The sequence below is a fragment of the Pristiophorus japonicus genome, chromosome 1, assembly GCF_044704955.1.
Source record: "Pristiophorus japonicus isolate sPriJap1 chromosome 1, sPriJap1.hap1, whole genome shotgun sequence".
NCBI lineage: Eukaryota > Metazoa > Chordata > Chondrichthyes > Pristiophoridae > Pristiophorus > Pristiophorus japonicus.
The window spans coordinates 360,145,807-360,166,621 of record NC_091977.1 but is presented as its reverse complement, the minus strand read 5'-3'; the positions used below and the strand labels follow the sequence as shown (position 1 = coordinate 360,166,621).

At 44.7% G+C, this 20,815-nt stretch overlaps 1 protein-coding gene across 1 annotated transcript in view; it reads right to left on the bottom strand.

Moving 5' to 3' along the window:
* Positions 1-20,815, bottom strand: part of csmd3b (CUB and Sushi multiple domains 3b) — a 3,002,015-nt gene that overhangs the window by 2,650,511 nt on the left and 330,689 nt on the right. The window contains exon 2 of the mRNA XM_070874966.1: positions 14,823-15,045. Coding sequence (XP_070731067.1) covers positions 14,823-15,045 — 223 coding nt within the window. The remainder of the gene's footprint in view (positions 1-14,822; positions 15,046-20,815) is intronic.

Here is a 20,815-nt window from a genome sequence, read left to right as displayed (position 1 = left end):
CTTACCTCTGTGGGGCAACAACCTATGGCCTGATGAAGAATTTTCTAGCTCCGGTGAAACCAACAACTAAATCCTATGAAGAATTGTGTACACTGGTCCGGGAGCATCTAAATCATTTTGATGGCGAGGTATCGGTTCTACACGAGTCAACGATCGGAGAGCCAGGAAGTGGCGAGCTACGTCGCCGAACTAAGACACCTTGCAGGACATTGCGAATTCTATGGATTCCTTGAACAAATGCTAAAAGACTTTTTTGTGCTTGGCATTGGCCATGAGGTTATCCTTCGCAAACTATTGACTGTTGAAACACTGAATCTGAGCAAAGCCATAACGATAGCCCAGGCATTTATGTCCACCAGCGATAACACCAAACAAATCTTGCAGCATAAACAGGTTTCGGCTAGTAACGTCACAAAGTAACGTCGTTTTCAAGCACGAATGCCTATGGCAGAACGTACATGCCGGCTGCTGCATGACCTCAGATGACCCAGAGTCTGCCATCAATCGTTAATGCGAGGTAGTTAACACCCTGTTGGCGTTGTGGAGGTGATCATCGGGCCCATCAATGCTGCTTCAAACACTATGCGTACAAAGGCTGCAAACCACCACGTTGCAGAGGAAGATCGATCCATGGTGGATCAAGCTGAATTGGAGACTCGACCCGAGGAGGCAGAAATGTACGGGGTACACACATTCACCACAAAATGTCCACCGATTATGTTAAAAGTTGAACTGAATGGAATTCCAGTATACATGGAACTGGACACGGGTGCGAGTCAGTCTATAATGAGTAAAAGAGCTTCGACAGGCTGTGGTGCAACAAGGCACACAGGCCCAAGCTTAGCCCCATTCACACCAAGCTAAGAACTTACACCAAAGAGCTGATCCCTGTAATTGGCAGCGCAGATGTAAAATTCTCCCTTGATGGAGCAGTGCACGAACTCCCACTATGGATCCTGCCAGGAGATGGCCCCACACTGTTCGGCAGAAGTTGGCTGGGAAAAATCTGCTAGAACTGGGACGACATCCGAGCGCTTTTGTCCAACGACGACGACCTGAGCAGGTTCCCATCGTTGTTCGAGCCAGGCATTGGAAGTTTCTCGGGAGCGATGATGCAGATCCACTTGGTTCCCGGTACACGACCCATCCACCACAAGGCACGGGTGGTACCATATATGATGCGAGAGAAAGTGGAAATTGAGCAGGACAGGCTGCAGTGGGAAAGCATCATCGCACCGGTAGAATTCAACAAGTGGACCAGTCCGATTGTCCCGGTACTCAAAGGTGATGGCACGGTCAGAATATGTGGGGACTATAAAGTAACGATTAATCGTTTTTCGCTCCAGGACTAGTACCCGCTACCCAAGACAGACGACCTATTTGTGACCCTGGCTGGAGGAAAGACGTTCACCAAGTTGGACCTGACCTCGGCCTACATGACGCAGGAGCTGGAGGAATCTTCGAACGGCCTCACCTGCATCAACATGCACAAAGGTCTGTTCATCTATAACAGATGCCCGTTTGGGATTCGTTCGGACGCGGCAATTTTCAACGGAACATCGAGAGCCTGCTAAAGTCGGTTCCATGCACCTGGTTTTCCAGGACGACATACTGGTCACAGGTCGGGACACCATCGACCACTTGAATAAACTGGAAGAGGTTCTAAGTCGGCTAGATCACATGGGACTCATGTTGAAATGCTCGAAGTGTGTTTTCCTGGTGCCAGAGGTCGAGTTCTTCAGGAGAAGAATCGCAGCAGACAGCATCAGACCCACCGACGGCAAGACTGAGGCCATCAAGAACGTGCCGAGACCACAGAACGTGACGGTGCTGCGGTCGTTCCTGGGATTCCTCAACTAGTTCGGTAATTTCCTACCCAGGTTAAGCACTTTGCTAGAACCCCTACATCTGCTACTGCGTAAGGGAGATGACTGGGTATGGGGGAATTCACAAGAGACTGCCTTTGAGAAAGCCAGAAATATGTTATGTTCAAACAAACTGCTTGTTCTGTATAACCCATGTAAATGATTAGTGCTAGCTTGCGATGCGTCGTCATGCGGGGTCGGGTGTGTGTTGCAACAGGCTAATGAATCGGAAATTTTGCAACCGGTCACCTATGCGTCCAAGAGCCTGTCCAAGGCCGAAAAGGCCTACAGCATGATTGAAAAAGAAGCTCTGGCGTGCATTTACGGGATGAAAAAATTGCACCACTATTGGTTTGGTCCAAATGCTTTCTGCAAGTTAATCCATTGGCCAATTTGACCTGAAACACCCTACTCCTATCTTTGGCTATGACTGGACCAGCACCCACCCAGGCATAGTAATGATGAAAGCCATAGCCAGATCCTATGTGTGGTGGCCCGGTATCGACTCAGATTTAGAGTCATGCGTGCGCCAATGTAACACTTGCTCTCAACTGAGCATGCACCCAGAGAGGAACCGCTAAGTTTGTGGTCGTGGCACTCCAAATCGTGGTCTAGGATCCATGTTGACTTTGCGGGCCCATTTCTAGGCAAAATGTTCTTGGTTGTTGTGGATGTTTATTCAAAATGGATTGAATGAGTAATAATGTCTGTAAGCACATCCACCGCCACCATTGAAAGCCTATGAGCCATGTTTGCCACACATTGCCTGCCTGATGTCCTTGTCAGCGACAATGGCCCTGTTTCACCAGTGCTGAATTCAAGGAATTCATGACCCGCAATGGGATCAAGCACGTCACATCTGCCCCGTTCAAGCCCGCATCCAATGGCCAGGCAGAACGGGCAGTTCAAACCATCAAGCAAAGCTTGAAACGCGTGTCAGAAGGCTCCCTGCAGACCCAACTGTCCCGAGTCCTGCTCAGCTACCGCACCAGATCCCACTCACTCACTGGAGTTCCCCTAGCCGAGCTGCTCATGAAAAGGCCGCTCAAAACAAGGCTCTCTCTAGTCCACCCTGATCTCCATGATCATGTCGACGGCGGTCGGCATCAACAAAGCATGTACCATGATCGCGCAAACTTGTCACGCGATATTGAATTCAATGACGCTGTGTTTGTACTCAATTATGGACCTGGTCCCAAATGGCTTGCTGGCACGGTCATAGCCAAAGAAGGGAGTAGGTTGTTTCAGATCAAATTGGCCAATGGACGAACGTGCAGAAAGCATTTGGACCAAACCAAATTGCGGTTCACTAACAGTTACGAGCAATCCGAAGAGGACACCACCAACTTCGACCCTCCAACACACGCACAAGTGGCAACCAATATCATGGTTGACCACAAAGCCGAACTCACCATCCCCAGCAGCCCAGTGAAGAACCAACCAACTCACCCACACCTGCATTTGTACCAAGACGATCGACAAGAGAGCGAAAGGCCCCAGATCGTCTCATCCTGTAAATAAGTGTACTGACTTTACGAGGGAGTGATGTAATATATGTAACCCTTGGCAACCTGTATCATACCACCACCAGAGGGCCTACCTGTTGGAGTACCAAGGGATCCCAGCATCCCTTGCCAGCACTGCATTTAAGCAGGCCTCCCACGCTGTACCAGCATTCTGGAGTTCAATTAAAGGAGCTAAGGTCACACTTATTCATTGCATACAGTGCTCAGTTTCATCCTTTATTATGAGCGTAATACTCAGATACTCACACTTTCCCCCGCCCCCTCAGTCAACACCCAACAAGTTGCCTCGTGTACTGATGGCTGAGTCTGCCCTGTACAGGTGCAGATGAAGCAGTATTTGGCGGGGCCCTTATGGGCTCCAAAACTCAGAGGACGTCAGCCAAGAGCATCTCTGGAGTCAGAGCAGGGATGTGAGCAGCCAGCCACAGCCTCTGCTGAAGCCACAGGGTTTGTACCACATAGGAGCGATACGAAAAGTTAGAGTAAATCTTTGAAGTTGCACAAGGATATGCACATGGGTGTATAAGAAAATGTTATATTGTTAAATTTCTGTTCTTTAGTAGAATCACATGAATCTTACTATTTTATCCCACTTTTCCATCTTACATAAGAACATAAGAACATAAAAAATAGGCCCCTCGAGCCTGCTCCGTCATTTAATAAGATCATGGTTGATCTGATCATGGACTCAGTTCCACTTCCCTGTCAACTCCCCATAACCCTTTATTCTCTTATCGCTCAAAAATCTGTCTATCTCCACCTTAAATATATTCAATGACCCAGCCTCTACAGCTCTCTGGGGTAGAGAATTCCATAGATTTACAACCCTATGAGAGAAGAAATTCCTCCTCATCTCAGTTTTAAATGGGCGGCCCCTTATTCTAAGACCAGGGGCTAGAATCCCCACTTTTGCTTATTGCCCAAAAATGGGCGTTATTTCCTGTGTGGGCAGTAAAAAGGTTTTCAGATCGCCGGCTTCTCGCCCATTCTCAAAACACCTAGTTTACATTTTTGAAAATGGGCGTTACCGCGAGCGATATCAAATGGGTGGTAGCGTTAAACTTTTTTGACCTTCTGCTGTAAAGTGTGGCCGTCCTTAGCAATGGCATGGCAATGCTTGATTCCCATAATTCTGGAAGTCAAGGGTCACCATGACATGCGCAGAGGAGAAGATAGAGAGTGAGGGAGCTGAGAGGCACTGAAAGCAGCCGCGCGTCAGCCTTGTAAATAACACCAATGTTCTTTCAGGGTAAAGCGATCATTGATGAGCACCTGATGTCATTATCATCATCATCATCATAGGCAGTCCCTCGGAATCATGGAAGACTTGCTTCCACTCCTAAAGTGAGTTCTTTGGTGGCTGAACAGTCCAATACGGGAGCCACAGATCCTGTCACAGGTGGGACAGAAATTCTTCGGGGAAAGGGGGTGTCCACACACTCCTTCCGCTGTCTTTGCCTGACCTCTTCACGCTTGCGGTCTTGAGATTCGAAGAGCTCAATGCCCTCCCGGATGCACTTTCTCCACTTAGGGCGATCTTCGGCCAAGGCCTCCCAGGTGTCAGTGGTGATGTCGCACTTCACCAGGGAGGCTTTAAGGGTGTCCTTGTAACGTTTCCACTGCCCACCTTTGGCTCGTTTGCCTTGAAGTAGCTCTGCATCGAGCAATTGCTTAGGAAGTCTCATATCTGGCATGCGAACTATGTGGCCTGCCCAGCGAAGCTGATCAAGTGTGGTCAGTGCTTCAATGCTGGGGATGTTAGCCTGGGTGAGGACACTGATGTTGGTGCGTCTATCCTCCCAGGAGATTTGTAGGATCTTGCGGAGACATCGTTGCTGCTTTATATCTCCAGCGACTTGAGTTGTCTTCTGTACTTCGCCCATGTGTCTGATCCATATAGGAGGACGGATATTACAACAGCCCTGTAGACCATGAGCTTGGTGGTAGATTTAAGGGTCTGGTCTTCGAACACTCTTTACCTCAGATGGTCAAAGACTGCACTGGCACAATGAAGGTGATGTTGAATCTCCGCATCAATGTCTGCCTTCATTGATAAGAGGCTCCTGAGGTATGGGAAGTGCTCCTGACGTAAGGCTTTTGCAGCTATTATGCCACCATGGGCCCTTTCATGCGGTGTACAGGGGGGCAGGGGCATGGCTTCAGCGTCAGCCTGATTGTCTGGGCCAACGTCAACGTCCGCTCCTCGTCCTCCTCTTCCTCTCTCTGGTGAGGTGGACTGTCAGACGCATCAGGCAATTCTTGTTCCCTCCTGATAGCCAAGTTGTGTACCATAGAGCACACCACCATGAATTGAGCTACCTGCTCAGGGTGATATTGGAGATCGCCTCCTGAGTGGTCCAGGAATCTGAAGTGCTGCTTCAGCACTCCAATGGTTTTCTCCATGATATTGCAAGTTGCTCTATGGCTCTCGTTGTATCGCCTCTCGGCCTCGGTGTGGGTATCACTCAGGGAGGTCATCAGCCAGGTGGCAAGGCCATATCCTTTGTCCTCAACCATCCAGCATTGACCTTGTGGCTCATTGTTAAACAAGTCAGATACAGTGCTCTCACGCAGGATGTGCACATCATGGATGCTGCCCGGAAATTGAGCATTCGCTGCCAGTATAATTTGCTGGTGGTCAACAAACAGCTGGACATTCAGCGAGTGGAATCCCTTGCGGTTCCTGAAAACCTCAGCATCCTGAAAGTGTGCCCGCATCGCGATATGCATACAGTCTATTGCTCCCTGCATCTTGGGGAAGTTTCCAATGCTGGAAAAACCTAGAGCCCTCTCACTCTGTGCCTCCCTGGTCATAGGGAAGCTGATCAAGTCCCTCCTGCATGCGTACAGGGCTTCAGTGACCTGTCTAATGCAGCAATGTGTGGCATGCTGAGAAAGTCCGCAAATGTCGCCAGCTGTGGCCTGAAAAGAACCCGAGGTGTAGAACGACATGCTGCGGTGAATTTGACTGCGATGGACAGTGCAGTTCTGTTGGTGCTGGCAGGCTGCAGGTCTCCCCTTATTAGCTGGCATGCCTCAGTGATAACCTCTTTGTGGAAGCGCAGTCTCCGAAAGCAGGTGGTGTAAAGTCCTTACTCTACAGTATGAAACCACACGAGGCACATTCTGGGGACAAGGTCACTCTGTGACCTTAACTCTTTATTCACCGGACTCCAAAAACGATGACCCTGCGTGGGACCTCCCTTTTTATACCTGTGTGATCAGGTAAGGAGTGTCTCCCACAAGTTCACCCCTTGTGGTCTAGGTGTGCATCTAGCTTGCATGTACACAGTAATACAGGGTTGTTTCATTGTGGTTACATATATGACAGGTGGTATCAGGCAAGTCGAGGTAAGAATGCTTCTCCTTGTACTTGCGGGGTGTGTAACTCTGGTGCTCCTCATCTGTCTATCACTTTGTACATTGGGCACATAATGCGGTGCAGCATTCCTTCTGCGATCTCGAGTCTGCTGTGTGTATTTGGTCATGAAGAGAGGGTGAGAAAGATAGGCCCCATTGCAGTGGCTCTCTGTTTTCCACCGATTGCACACAAACAAGGAATGTCTCGACGAACACACCTCTTCAATTCCAATCGGTCACAGTGTAGTCAAGATGTTTTCAGAGATGTTCACATCAACTCCAACGACCTGCAGAGTACATCCGAACTCTGCCGAGGTTGAAGCACAGCAGCCTTTTAAAGGACGCGACATGTGATCTACAACATGGCGTCCATAACGCTGTAATTCACTCCGGTAAGTTCCACTTTTTGTGGGCGGTTTTTTGAGCAAGCGATATTGTGGGCGATACGTGTGAGAGGTGGTGAAATTGACAATAGACGATCTCCATGGCCGCTAGTTTGGGTAAAAATGATCTTTACGACAAAAAACAGTCGGCGGGAGCTAATATTGAATCTCGGCGTTATTTCTGTGCGGAAGGTAACGCTGGGCGATATTATGGGCGTTGAATTCGTCCATCCTGCTGATTCCGCCCAAAAAAAGTGGGGGGGGGGTGGGGTGGGCAGTAATATTTTTTCTCAGCATTAAGCCCATTGGAAAAATAACACACGGCGATAAGTCTCCTAAAAAAGCCCGTCAGTTTCTATTTTGTGCCACGATGTATTGGTCGAGTCGCTCCACAAAGGTTTCCCAATCATCTCCCTCCAACAATTTTGACCTCGGCCTACATGACACAGGAGCTGGAGGAATCATCGAAAGGCCTCACCTGCATCAACACGCGCAAAGGCCTCTTCATTTACAGCAGATGCCCTTTTGGGATTCGATCAGCCACAGCGATATTCCAGAGGAACATGGAAAGCTTGCTGAAGTCGGTCCGGCGCACCGTGGTCTTTCAGGACGAATTCTTGGTTACAGGTCGGGACACCGTCGAGCACCTGCAGAATGATGAGGAGTTCTTAGTTGGCTCAATTGTGTGGGGCTCAGGCTAAAATGCTCGAAGTGCATTTTCCTGGCGCCTGAAGTGGAGTTCCTGGGGTAAAGAATCGAAGCGGACGGCATCAGGCCCACCGATTCGAAGACGGAGGCAATCAAGAACACACCAAGACCACAGAATGTGACGGAGCTGCAGTCGTTTCTAGGACTCCTGAACTATTTTGGTAACTTCTTACCGAGTCTTAGCACATTGTTAGAACCCCTGCACTCTTTACTGTGTAAAGGAGATGAATGGGTATGGGGTAAAAGCCAAGAAAATGCCGTTGAGAAAGCTAGGAAGCTGTTATGTTCAAACAAATTGCTTGTGTTGTACGATCCATGTAAGCATTTGCTATTAGCAAATGATGCGTCGTCGTACAGGGTCGGATGTGTATTGCAACAAGCTAATGAATTTGGGAAATTGCAACCGGTTGCTTATGCATCCAGAAGTCTGTCGAAGGCCGAGAGGGCCTACAGTATGATCGAAAAAGCAGCAAAGCATGTGTTTACAAGGTAAAGAAAATGCATCAATATCTGTTAAGGCTCAAATTTGCATTGGAAACCGGCCATAAGCCGCTTATATCCCTCTTTTCTGAAAGCAAGGGGATAAATACGAATGCATCAGCCTGCATCCAGAGATGGGCACTCATGTTGTCCACATACAACTATACCATCTGCCACAGGCCAGGCACAGAAAACTGTGCCGATGCTCTCAGTAGGCTGCTATTGCCCACCACAGGGGTGGAGATGGCACAGCCTGCAGATTTAGTTATGGTAATGGAAGTATTCGAGAGTGAGCAATCACCTGTTACCACCTGACAGATTATAACCTGGATGAGCCAGGTCCCCTTACTGTCCTTCTTAAAAAACTGTGTGCTCCACTGGAGTTGGTCCAGTGTCCCGTTAGAAATGCTGGAAGAAATAAAGCCGTACCAGCGGCGCAAAGATGAAATGTCTATACAGGCAGACTGCCTCATATGGGGTAATTGAGTAGTAGTGCCAAAAAAGGGCAGGGACACTTTCATCAGTGATCTCCACAGCACCCACCCAGGCATCATAATGATGAAAGCGATAGCCAGATCCCACGTGTGGTGGCCCGGTATCGATGCAGACTTAGAGTCATGCGTGCACAAATGTAATACATGGTCACAGTTAAGCAATGCATCCAGGGAGGCGCAACTAAGTTTATGGTCCTGGCCCTCCAAACCGTGGTCCAGGGTCCATGTCGACTATGCAGGCCCATTCTTGGGAAAAATGTTCTTAGTGGTGTTGATGCGTAATCCAAATGGATTGAATGTGTGATAATGTCGGCAAGTAGGTCCGCTGCCACCATTGAAAGTCTAAGGGCCATGTTTGCCATGCACGGCCTGCCTGATGTCCTTGTAAGTGACAATGGGGCATGCTTTACCAGTGCCGAGTTTAAGGAGTTCATGACCCGCAATGGGATCAAACATATCACCTCTGCCCCATTTAAACCAGCGTCCAACGGTCAGGCAAAATGAGCAGTTCAAACTATCAAGCAGAGCTTGAAAAGGGTAACTGAAGGCTCACTGCAGACTCGCTTATCCTGAGTCCTGCTTAGTTACTGCAGAAGACCCCACTCACTCACTGGGGTCCCTCCCGCTGAACGGCTCATGAAAAGGGCACTTAAGACAATGCTCTCATTGGTACACACTGATCTACACGAATAGGTAGAGAGCAGGCAGCTTCAACAGAATACATATCATGATCGCGTAAATGTGTCACGCGAAATTGAGATAAATGATCCTGTATTTGTGTTGAACTATGGACAAGGTCCCAAGTGGCTTCCTGGCACTGTTTTGGCCAAAGAGCGGGGTAGGGTGTTTGTGGTCAAACTCTCAAATGGACTCACCTGCAGGAAACACTTGGACCGAACCAAACTCAGATTTATGGACTATCCAGAACAACCCACAATAGACTCCACCTTTTTCAACCCTCCAACACACACACAAGTGGCAACTGACCAAGCGGTTGATCACGAAGCAGAACCCATCACGCACAGCAGCCCAGCAGGACTCACCACCCCCAGCAGCCCAGCAAGGCCAGCTGCGCAGCAGCCCAGCGAGGGCCCAACAAACGACTCACCAAAATCAGCATTTGCACAGAGACGATCAACCAGGGAAAGGAAGGCTCCAGATCGACTCACATTGTAAATAATTACACCAACGACAATAGTGGGGGGAGTGTTGTTCCATGTCTAACTACCAGAGGGCTTATTCCCTGGAGTCCCAAAGGATCCCACAATCCCTTGGGAGCACCTGTATATAAGGACTCACAGGCTGGAGAGGCACTCTGAAATCTGCAATAAAAGACTACGGCCACACCTTACTTTGAGCTTGCAGTATCTAGTCTGACTCTTTATTCAAGATATAACACTAAGCCTCTGCCTCGACACCCTGTGATGTGTTTAGTGCCTTCTGTGAGCTGCACCCTTCTCTGCTGCTGCCCTCTCTGCTGTCCAGCTGCAGGTCTCACAACAGCAGGTTGCTGCTGCTGCTGATCATATTGCTCCTCGTCCAACGTCCAATCCACGGCAGCCAAGGTGCCACCCAGCCTGATGTAATTCAGAAAATCTCCAAAGTGTAGAAAATAAACTCTCAGCAAAAATACTGTGAGCAAACCCTTTCCCGCTAGTAGGTAAGAAAGCAGCTGTGAAAACTGAATATTTATTGAAGTATTTCCATGAGTTTTAATCAACCCTCTCAATTTCTGTTGTTTTCTCACCTTGCTTCCACTGGCGACTTTCAGGAACCCTAACAAACCCATGGATGCAATGTTAAATTTAAAAGTTTGTTGAAATATCGCTTCAATTGAGCAATTCGTATATACAAACTACCACTCCCGAGGAGATTGCGTGTAACCACCCAAATGCGACGAGTGAAACTCAGAAGTCGGCAGGTTGGAGCCGGCTTCCCAACACGCTAACAATTTTGTCGCTATTAAAACCCCCACCCAAAACCAAACCTACATACTCTTCCATGTTAAAATTCACACCAATGTGACACCAATATTGACACACAACTCAACTTAGATAAAACTTACAAATACACTTCTCAAAAAAATTCACATTCACAAAACAACTACGATTCATATGCCTTAATATATTTTTAAGTCCTTTGAGTGGCCATTTTAGTTCGCTACTTTCAAGACTCATTAATGCATGGGCTTATTTGGACTCTGTCCAGGGTCCATGGCCAAATATGGAGTCTCCTGAAAACAGCTCGCCATGAACTTAAGCCTGCTGGTGGGGTGTTTTGACCAACACTCTTCCCTTTATCAACAACATCAAAAACAGATCAACTAGTCATTCATCTCCTTTGCTATTTGTGGGATTTTATGCCATATAAATCATTGTGGTGTAACAATGACTGCATTTCAAAATGAATTAATTGCATGTGAAACAATTTACGAGTTGCATGAAAAAATGTTTGAGGAAAGTATTTTATTTATTTGATCTAAAATCATAACTTTTTGTTATTTAAGTAAGATTAAGTAACAGATTTATTAAAATAAGGAAAACACGAGCATTTTGCTGTAAAGAAATAAATCCACAGAAGGAGCAATTTGAACTGAGACTTTATTGCAACTCATTACTTGTCTGGAATAGAAACTGAAAAATCTATGAACTAAGCTGAGCAGGTGAGAACTATTTTTCACAAACTTTAGTTGTGAAATTCTGGGAACATGTCTGGTTTCTTGGATAACATTACATTCCCTCATAGTGACCTACTAAGGAAATTCTAATCTCAGAAACATCGAGTGGAAAATTGCCGTCGGAGGTTTCCTTCGTACGAACACCTCTGACCCGAAAAAATTCTATGAAAGTACTTGGTGGTCCCAGAGGAACGTAAGATTCCGGTCAGAGCCCTAGATTCACTGCGCAGCACATGAGAAGATGTCTTTCAGGACATGGAGTCACGTGGGCCTGGACCACCAATCACTATGCAGTATTCTCATTGATAAAAATAGGAACTCTGTATGAGTTACCATTTCTATCAATGAGAAATAACCCTAAAACACCGAAACACAGCATAATAAATAAAACACCTCACATATTTAAAATAAATTGAAATTAAATGTAATTAAATGTTTTAGAAAAAATATATATTTTTGGAATTTTTTTTAACGTGTTTTAATAGGGTTAAAAATAAATTTACCTTAATGGACTAGGTTTATAATATAAAAATAAATATTTAAATGTAATTTTTATATGTTTTAAAAGTGTTACGCTGGTAAAAGTAAGCTATGCGCCTGCTTTTACCAGGAGTAAAAGTTTGAAGGACATCCGCTGGGCATGAGTTGAGCAAATAGCCCAATCTCTGCTCTGCAGATGTCCTTCTCCCGGAGATGCGGAGGATCTGTACAGAGAAATCTTGACAGATAGGAAAAGCCGTTTTTTGGCGCATGCGCGTCGTGACCCGAAAACCTGCTTTTGCGAGGCCTCGCCGGGTCCGTGCACACTTTGTACGGACCTGGTGAGGCCGCAATTTTCGGTGAATGAATTCCTGTGATTTGTTTGGTGTGCTGTTAAATTCAGAGAAAAGCAAGAGTGTTTTACCTTCTTCACCGTTAATAATGTGGATATAGAGCGTCACAATTCATATGTGCTCGACAAATTTTGGAAGACATCTTTTCTTTGCTTGTGTGTATAGAATCTCTGAGCTGCATTATCACTTTTGAGCTTGGTTTTTAGGAACAGGTGACTGTATGCATTTCTATTTGAATTCAAAAGATCACAAAAAAAACCTTTCAGTGTCCAAAGACTTTGATTTAAATAAGTTAATGAACTTCATCCTCATTATTTTAAGTTAATTTAAATGCTTTCCCACAAACAGTGTTGCTACTAATGATATGAACCTGAAGATTCAACATATGTTATGGCACAATAGTGGATTATATAGTTATCATATTGGTGAAAACCTGCAGTCTAAGGATAACATTGAGCCAATGAAGCTCAGCTCACAGCTCTAAAGAATATTTCACCCCATTTTCCTCCAGTAGTCCAGCATCTCAGTAACATATTTAATCAGCTCTACATCACGCAACATAGAATGTATTGAAGCTTCATTATAGATATATGCAGAAGCAAGGAATACAGTATGAAATAAGTAATGAAAAAAGACTATAGACCAAAACATATTTATATAGAACTGAGATAATAAGCTGTTTAATTTTAATGGGTTAATTAATACCTTTGTTAAAATAGCAAAGTGATACCATGTGAAGCATTCGTAAGCCATTATAGCAGAGTGTAATTTCTAGGCTTGCATCAATTACTACAACTATTTCTGAGCATTTGATTCATTCATAAACAATTTGAAATCATAAGCCTTCAAGCTTTACTGACAGCCAACAATTAAAACAAATTACTGTCATTTTCCATTTAACAAATTTTAGCATAATCATTAATTTACTGTCTAAAAGTTACTCATTGCATTTAAAAAAATAGCCTACTGCTTTCAATCAATAATTAAATTATTCATTGTTTTAAAAAAATCATTATTATGAATCAATAAGTTCCTCACTACAGTCGATAAAGATTCTTTTTTAAATTGAGCTCATCAAGCAGAGAGATATTTGTCGTACAGAATGGCATTCTTCCCATTCTAGGTCAGGTGTAGCACAGCTAGATGCAGAGGAAAGTGTTTTCTATTTTGCGCCAATAAGGTGCTTTAGCCCCACCGCAGAAGAGGAAACACTACCACACCAGTATGACACTTTTTTCCCCCAATTTTTCACATTAGCCATTCTGTAGCCTCTTCGAGTGAGATTACCAATTTGTGTCAAATTTGAGACAGTTGAGGCAGTAGGTCCATGGTCACGAGGAACTGGAATGAGACTACCCAAACTCTGTTTACAGAGGACACTTACAGCTAACGCACAAGAGGTAACTTTCATCCAATCAGGCTGGCTTTGAACCCAAGCCCGAGAGGTAAAAAGCTAGTGTCTGATGCTCTGGTCATCTGGGTTCCAATATTTCATCTGAATTTATTAATTTCAATAAACCTGCACCTTTTGTCCATGAGCAATGTTGTGGGAAATCAGCAAGTTTATTTTAAGATGTTTCTTTTTATTTTTGTTTGTTAGAGATTTAAATTTGACTCGAAAATTAGTGTGTTATCTGGCAAAAATCATACTTCAGGAAGTTCATTTTTAAACACGTATTACAAATTAAAATGCTGTTACTATCCAGTGGTCCAGTCTACCTCTGCAACTACTGCAGCATCATGTGAGACTAGACTTCATTTTAATCAAATGGAAATGTCACAATTGCTGGTTGTTTAATTACAGCAGCAGTTCTGACGTCTCATGCATGGATTCAATCTGTCACACAAGACTAATTAAATGTAGCAAATGCATCCTCTTGAGAGTGTGGGGACATAAAAACTTTGTTATACAGAGTATCAGCAGCCACATATGAGACTAATCCTCTCATGACTTCAAATAGTCTAACAAAAGAATTAGGGAATGTTGCCCTGCATTTCCAAAAAAACTGCTAAATGGTGAAAACTGTTAGGCAATTTATATGAATAGGAGGCAACAAATAAATCTGATGTTCTACAGAATCTTTTATATTGAAGATGAAAATCAAGTAATCCTTGAAGCTCCCATATGAGATCAACGTTAAAAAAAAAATATACCACAATATACATGATCCATTCCTGTTTCTGTGTTGATCTATGTACAAGCAAATATGTCTAAAGTGAAATTAAGTTAGTTGTTATGTTATTTCACATGCTAACGCATTAGTATAAATAATATTGTATAAATAATAATATCAAAGTTATGTCTGAATATATGAAGTGTGAGTGTTAGTTCTGGCATAAGAGAAAATATTGTTAAGTCATTGAGATGTGCTAAATACATTCTACAAGGAAAGACATCATTTTTCTTGTACAGGACTGTTCCCATCAGAGATAATTAGAGAAGCAGATCAAATTCTAAAACAGGATGTCGCACAGTCCATGCAAAACATTACTTGCCTTGTCCTGAAGTTCACAGGATGAGGCTGCCCATCATACAATGCCAGATAATCATACTCTTCCTCCAAAGCAAATGATTGGAACACAATTTGTATTCTGTTGCGTTCTTCTGCTACAATGATCCATGTACAGTTTGCACCATTTGGATATCCATATGGGAAGCCAGGACTTTCTATCGTGCCATTTAGTCCTTGTAATGTCCCTCCACAAGTATAAATTAATCCTGTAATGAAAAGGAGGGGGGAAACACATTAAAATCAACAATATTGCCAATTAAAAGTTCATTCTAAACACAAATTATTTAATCTTAAAATGTAACAACCTGTGATAGCTTAATTCCTAAACAACTTATTAAACATAAACTATTCAAAGTTATTGTTTAATATATTCAAGGCTACAGACAAGATACCCTTCATATTTTTATCTTTATCATTGGAGGGCTCATTTTTCTTAAAGTCACTGATTCCTGATGTATAAAATAAATATGAGTGTCACATTTTGATAGAATATACTGGAGTAGATCTTATGAATTAACACTCGCAGCACAGAGCTTTGCATGACAGGAGCGCATATCATGAATTTGAGCATGGGAGTTCATGTACCCTGCATATTTTTCCATTTATTAAATCGCAAACCTATTACTTTTGTTAGATAGTGATGGAATTGTTGTGCATTTCGAGCATTTTTTGTTTTTATTTCAGCAAGACCGCCATGTTAAAATGGCATACAGGGGAAAATATGCCTACAATTTCATCTTGGGGGCTCAGTTGAGGTCACTAAACCACACAAGCTTTGCATCTGAGCTGATCTATTTTGATTTTGTTTTTCACTCCGACTTTTAAAAAAGTCCTATGAGGTCCTCTTTTGCCTAGAATTTCTCCTGCAACACGATTTCTGTTGAAATGCCACTATTAGTTACCATAATAGCAACCATTTGACACTTTTTCTTTCAATGGGAATATCCTCAGCTTATCACCTTTTCACAACACAGGTTACAAACACAGCAGTGTAGGAATCACACCGAGACCCTACACGACCTGGCAATACAGGCTTTGCTCCAGCGCTACTCAGTCTGCATTCGTCAGTAATTTTTATAATTGTGTCTGATCATCATCATAAGCAGTCCCTTGGAATCGAGGAAGACTTGCTTCCACTCTTAGGTGGCTGAACAGTCCAATATGAGAGCCACAGTCCCTGTCACGGGTGGGTCAGATTGTTGTTGAGGGTAAGGGAGGGTGGGACTGGTTTACCACATGCTCTTTCCGCTACCTGCGCTTGGTTTCTGCATGCACTCGGCGATGAGACTCGAGGTGCTCAGCGCCCTCCCGGATGTACTTCCTCCACTTAGGGCAATCTTTGGCCAGGGACTCCCAGGTGTCAGTGGGAATGTTGCAAATTTCAGAGAGGCTTTGAGGGTGTCCTTGTAAGGTTTCCTCTGCCCACCTTTGGCTCGTTTGCTATAAAGGAGTTCCAAATGGAAGCAGAGTAAATAAGAGGCACAAGGGTAAATTTTGTGAAGTGAAGGTCTTGCTTGACAGAAAAATGATTGGAGAATTGTGCATGGAGGTTGGTACAATTCACAAAACTCCAAGTTTTCTGGTTATTAAAATTAATGACTGGAAAGTGGAGCGTCACAAATCCAACACACTGACATTCTTACTCCCATCGTAAGCACAGCCTCACAAAATTGACCTTTTCAGTAAGAGCCAAGATAACACGATTGTTTGAAACGCTGAAGAATTTGAAGCACAAATGTACTTTTGTTCCCAATCCAACGACTTCCCATGTACATTAATTTGAATACATGCAAGACTTAATCCCTCTAACTTCATCATAAATGCAACTGGAGATGGAAGTCTTCAGTTTTTCAGAAATTCTACCTCGGTATAAAGATTATAGGACAATCCTTTGCTAATGAATGTCAGCCAAAGAATGCAGTGGTTCGGAAAAGTTAAATACATGTTGAGAAAACACAACCTTAAGGTTCAATCCTATTAATTCTGAAACCATGACTGTTCAATTATCAAATGTAGTCTTCTCTCTAAATGAACTTGGCAAGTAATCATACAGTAGTCTGGGTCACACTAGTAATCATCTTACATTTAACCTCATCAGCTGTCGAAGGTACAGATATGTAAATATTTGTACATTCAGGAAGTTATTCTAACAATGTTTCTGTTTTTAATGCTTTTGCTGTTAGTAAACCTCAGATACATAAAGCAATCAAACTAATGTTGCTTCATCAGATTTCCTTTCTGCTTAGTAGAGAATACATCAATTTATACCACAAATGATCCGATCATAAATCTTTTTGGATCACAAACTCCACCTACGGTAGCACCAACCCCAACTTCTATAGAAACAAACACCCATAAGGATTCCAGTATCCTCTGATGGTTGCCAAAGTCTTTTAACTATCTATCCCTCCTTCCCTCTATGTCCCTCTTATAACCACACTTGAACTTTTCTTTTTCTTTTTCACCTAATGGTTTTTTTTTGTTCCTCAGCACCACTTTCAGTTTTCTCTCCTGCTCTTACTTCACCTTTCCTTAATCACTGCTCAAGGTATTAGGAGGGCTGTTTCTACTGAAAGGTATTTTGGCTAATATGCCTCAAGACATTTAATCACTCGAGACCTGAATCGATTAATATGCTTTGGAAAGCTGCCCTATCATCAGGTGAAAATCCAGAGCAATACTAACTTCCAATTAGGATAGCAAGGTTCTCCTCAACGTGCCTCTATGTCTGGAGGGCACTATGCAAGGCTATCAACAAGCCACTGGGAGTGCAGTCTAAGATGTGCCTGTCCCCTTTTACATTACTTATGCAGAAACCTCTTTGGAGTGGCACAATATGGGTGGTCCTGGATCAGTCGCCTGTTATATGCAGCGGCTGGTATTTAATTCCAATTGTATTATATTTGCTTCATAGGTTCTTTGCTTAAGAATTCATAGCATCACATTGCTATTAAGAATTAGTTGGTTTATTAGCAAAAGTTTAATCACACTACACATCTACCAGGCTCATAACCACCTGCTTCATTGTGGATCCCCTGAACACAACTGCCTGGGGTTTTATTGAGTTTTGTGAACATCACATCACTGGCTAAGCCACTCCCAACTCAACAGTTCTACAACTATTTTTGTAGACAACATTAATCAAGTGCCCTCGGTTAAAGGGAAGCAAACTCCAGGCACTTTCAAACAAGAGCTCCCTTGTTTTTTTTTGAGGGCACTAAAAACACAAATTATTCAAATGCCCCCTGGCTAAAAATGGGGGGGGAGGCACTAAAACCAACAAACATAGACAAATTAAGCTTTAAACATTAATGATCAAATTAAAATTTGGTTGCCGGAGGTGATGATGCACTCCAGTCCCTCTGGCGCCCATCTACCGCGGAAGGCCACGAGCATACTGGTGGACACTGCGTGCTCCATCTCCAGGGACACCCTGGCTCGGATGTAACCGCAGAAGAGAGGCAGGCAGTCGGGCTGAATGACGGCCTCGACCACCCGCTGCCTGGACCAGCTGATGGCCCCCTTGGCCATGCCCAGGAGCAGTCCTACGAGGAGGCTTTCCGACCTGCCTGCTCCCCTTTGCACAGGGTGTCCAAAGATCAGGTGTGTGGGACTGAAGTGCAACCAGAATTTGAGGAGCAGCCCCTTCAGATATTGGAATAAAAATGTGGAACACGGACTCCTCTAGACTGCAGAAATTACAGGCCTGGGAGCCTATGAACCGACTTAAAAACTAATTGCACAGGACTGCTCTCTCCAGGCCAAATCCTCAATAAATAAGGGGAGGGCACCTGCATAGAGAGCACTCCATTGGGGACCCCCGCCTCCTCCAGACTGCAAGATGGTGCTCCATGGTGTGTCCGGACGAGAGAGAAGGATGGCAATGTAGAGAGTGTGCAAGAGCAGCCCGTACAGGAATCCCCTTCTTGCAGAACTGAAAAACATGGAGGGGATTTGCCGGAGGAGGCCCAAGTTGTGAGGCGCCGGCTCCCGAGGGAGGTTTTGGGACTTGGCGCCGATGAGGAATTCCGTCCGGATGGGAGTCAGTTCGGACAGGATCTCTCCACGTGCTTGGGCCTCCTCGACACACCTAATGGAGTCAGGCACAAGTGCTTCAAAAGTTCTACAACTCTTTTGGGTTGAAGACAATTAAACAATTAAATCGAGTGCCCCATGATTAAAGGGGGAGACACTTCAAACACTTTTCAAGTGCCCTTTTTTTTTTCTTTTTTTCCTTTTTTTTTGTTGTTTTTTTTTGGCACTAAAACCACAAATTATACAAGTGCCCCCTGGCTAAAAGGGGAGGGGGACACTAAAACCAGGCACAGTAAACAAATTAAACTTTAAACATATAAAATCAAATTAAAATTTGGTTGCCAGGGGTGATGATATGCTCCAGTCCCTCCGACGCCCACCTCTCGCGGAATGCCGCGAGCGCACACTACGTGCTCCATCTCCAAGGACATCCTGGCTCGGATGTAACCGTGGATGAGAGGCAGGCAGTCGGGCTGAACGACCCCCTCGACCGCCCCCTGCCTGAACCGGCTGATGGCACCCTTGGCCGTGCCCAGGAGCAGTCCTACGAGGAGGCCCTCGGACCTACCCGCTCCCCTCCGCACAGGGTGCCCAAAGATCAGGAGTGTGGGACTGAAGTGCAACCAGAATTTGAGCAGCAGTCCCTTTAAATAATGCAATAGGGGCTGCAACCTCGCACACTCCACAAAAAATGGAACACGGACTCCTCCAGACCGCAGAAATTGCAGGCGGCCTGGGAGCCCGAGAACTGACTTAAAAATTTGTTGCACGGGACTGCTCCGTGCCACACCCTCCAGGCCAAGTCCCTAATAAATAAGGACACCCGCATAGAGACCACTCCATTGGGGACTTCTGCCTCCTCCGGACGGCAAGATGGTACGCCATGGCGTGTCCGGACGACAGAGGAGGATGGCAACATGGAGAGTGTGCAAGAGCAGCCCGTACAGGAATCTCCTCCATGCAGAACTGAAAGGCACGGAGGGGATTTGCCGGAGGAGGCTCAAGTTGTGAGGCACCAGCTCCCAAGGGAGGTTTCGGGGCTTGGCACCGATGAGGAATTCCGTCCGAACGGGGGTCAGTTCGGACAGGATCTCCCCACGTGCTTGGGCCTCCTCGACACACCTAATGGAGTCAGGCACCAGTGCTTCAACAGTTCTACAAACCTGTGAGCATACTCACGGGTGCATACATTACACCAATGGAACTGAATATCAGGTGTTGCGTATCACGGGCGGACGATCCGATACCGCCCATTTTGTACCACCACCCAAGATTAATTTCTTTTGTTCTCTTGAAAATCATGAATATGAAATAATGAATCTCTTCAACCTGAAGATTCACAACTTATCATAGCATCTGATGCAACCAAAACCATACTACATTCATCTCTACACTGCTGGGCTCTTCTGACTACAGTCTTAAAGCTGCCTTTTCAAAAACTCCTAGCCAGAGAGATCTAGTCCTGTATTGTTTGACATTATACACCAATTGTGATTCCCTGTGAAGTGCCACTTGGAATGGCCATCTACTAGGCATATGGGAATTTGGGAAATCTGGTTTAAAACTTAAATTTTAAGAAATATAATCACTGGCTCCTATGTGGCATGCCAATTTCTTGACCCATTGGTGAACAGCCAAGTGACTGATTTGACATACAACACTGGTAGTGGCTTGGAAGAAAATAATGACACATAAGTAGTAGTGACCTTCACACCCATAGGAAGAATAATTCCTGTAGTAGAGATTGTCTGCAAGTTGGCCTCAGGAGATGATCTAGCTATTTAACAGCTTCCCTTGTGAAGGGATGTGCCAGAGAAGAGCTGTTTAGTGCAGCAAGTTTATTCAGGACAGATATGTAACTAATGCTCAAAGTACAGTCACACCTGGTTTTCTTGCCCTTTTTGAAGTGATTGTCCTTTGCTAAATCTTGAAGTTCATTGA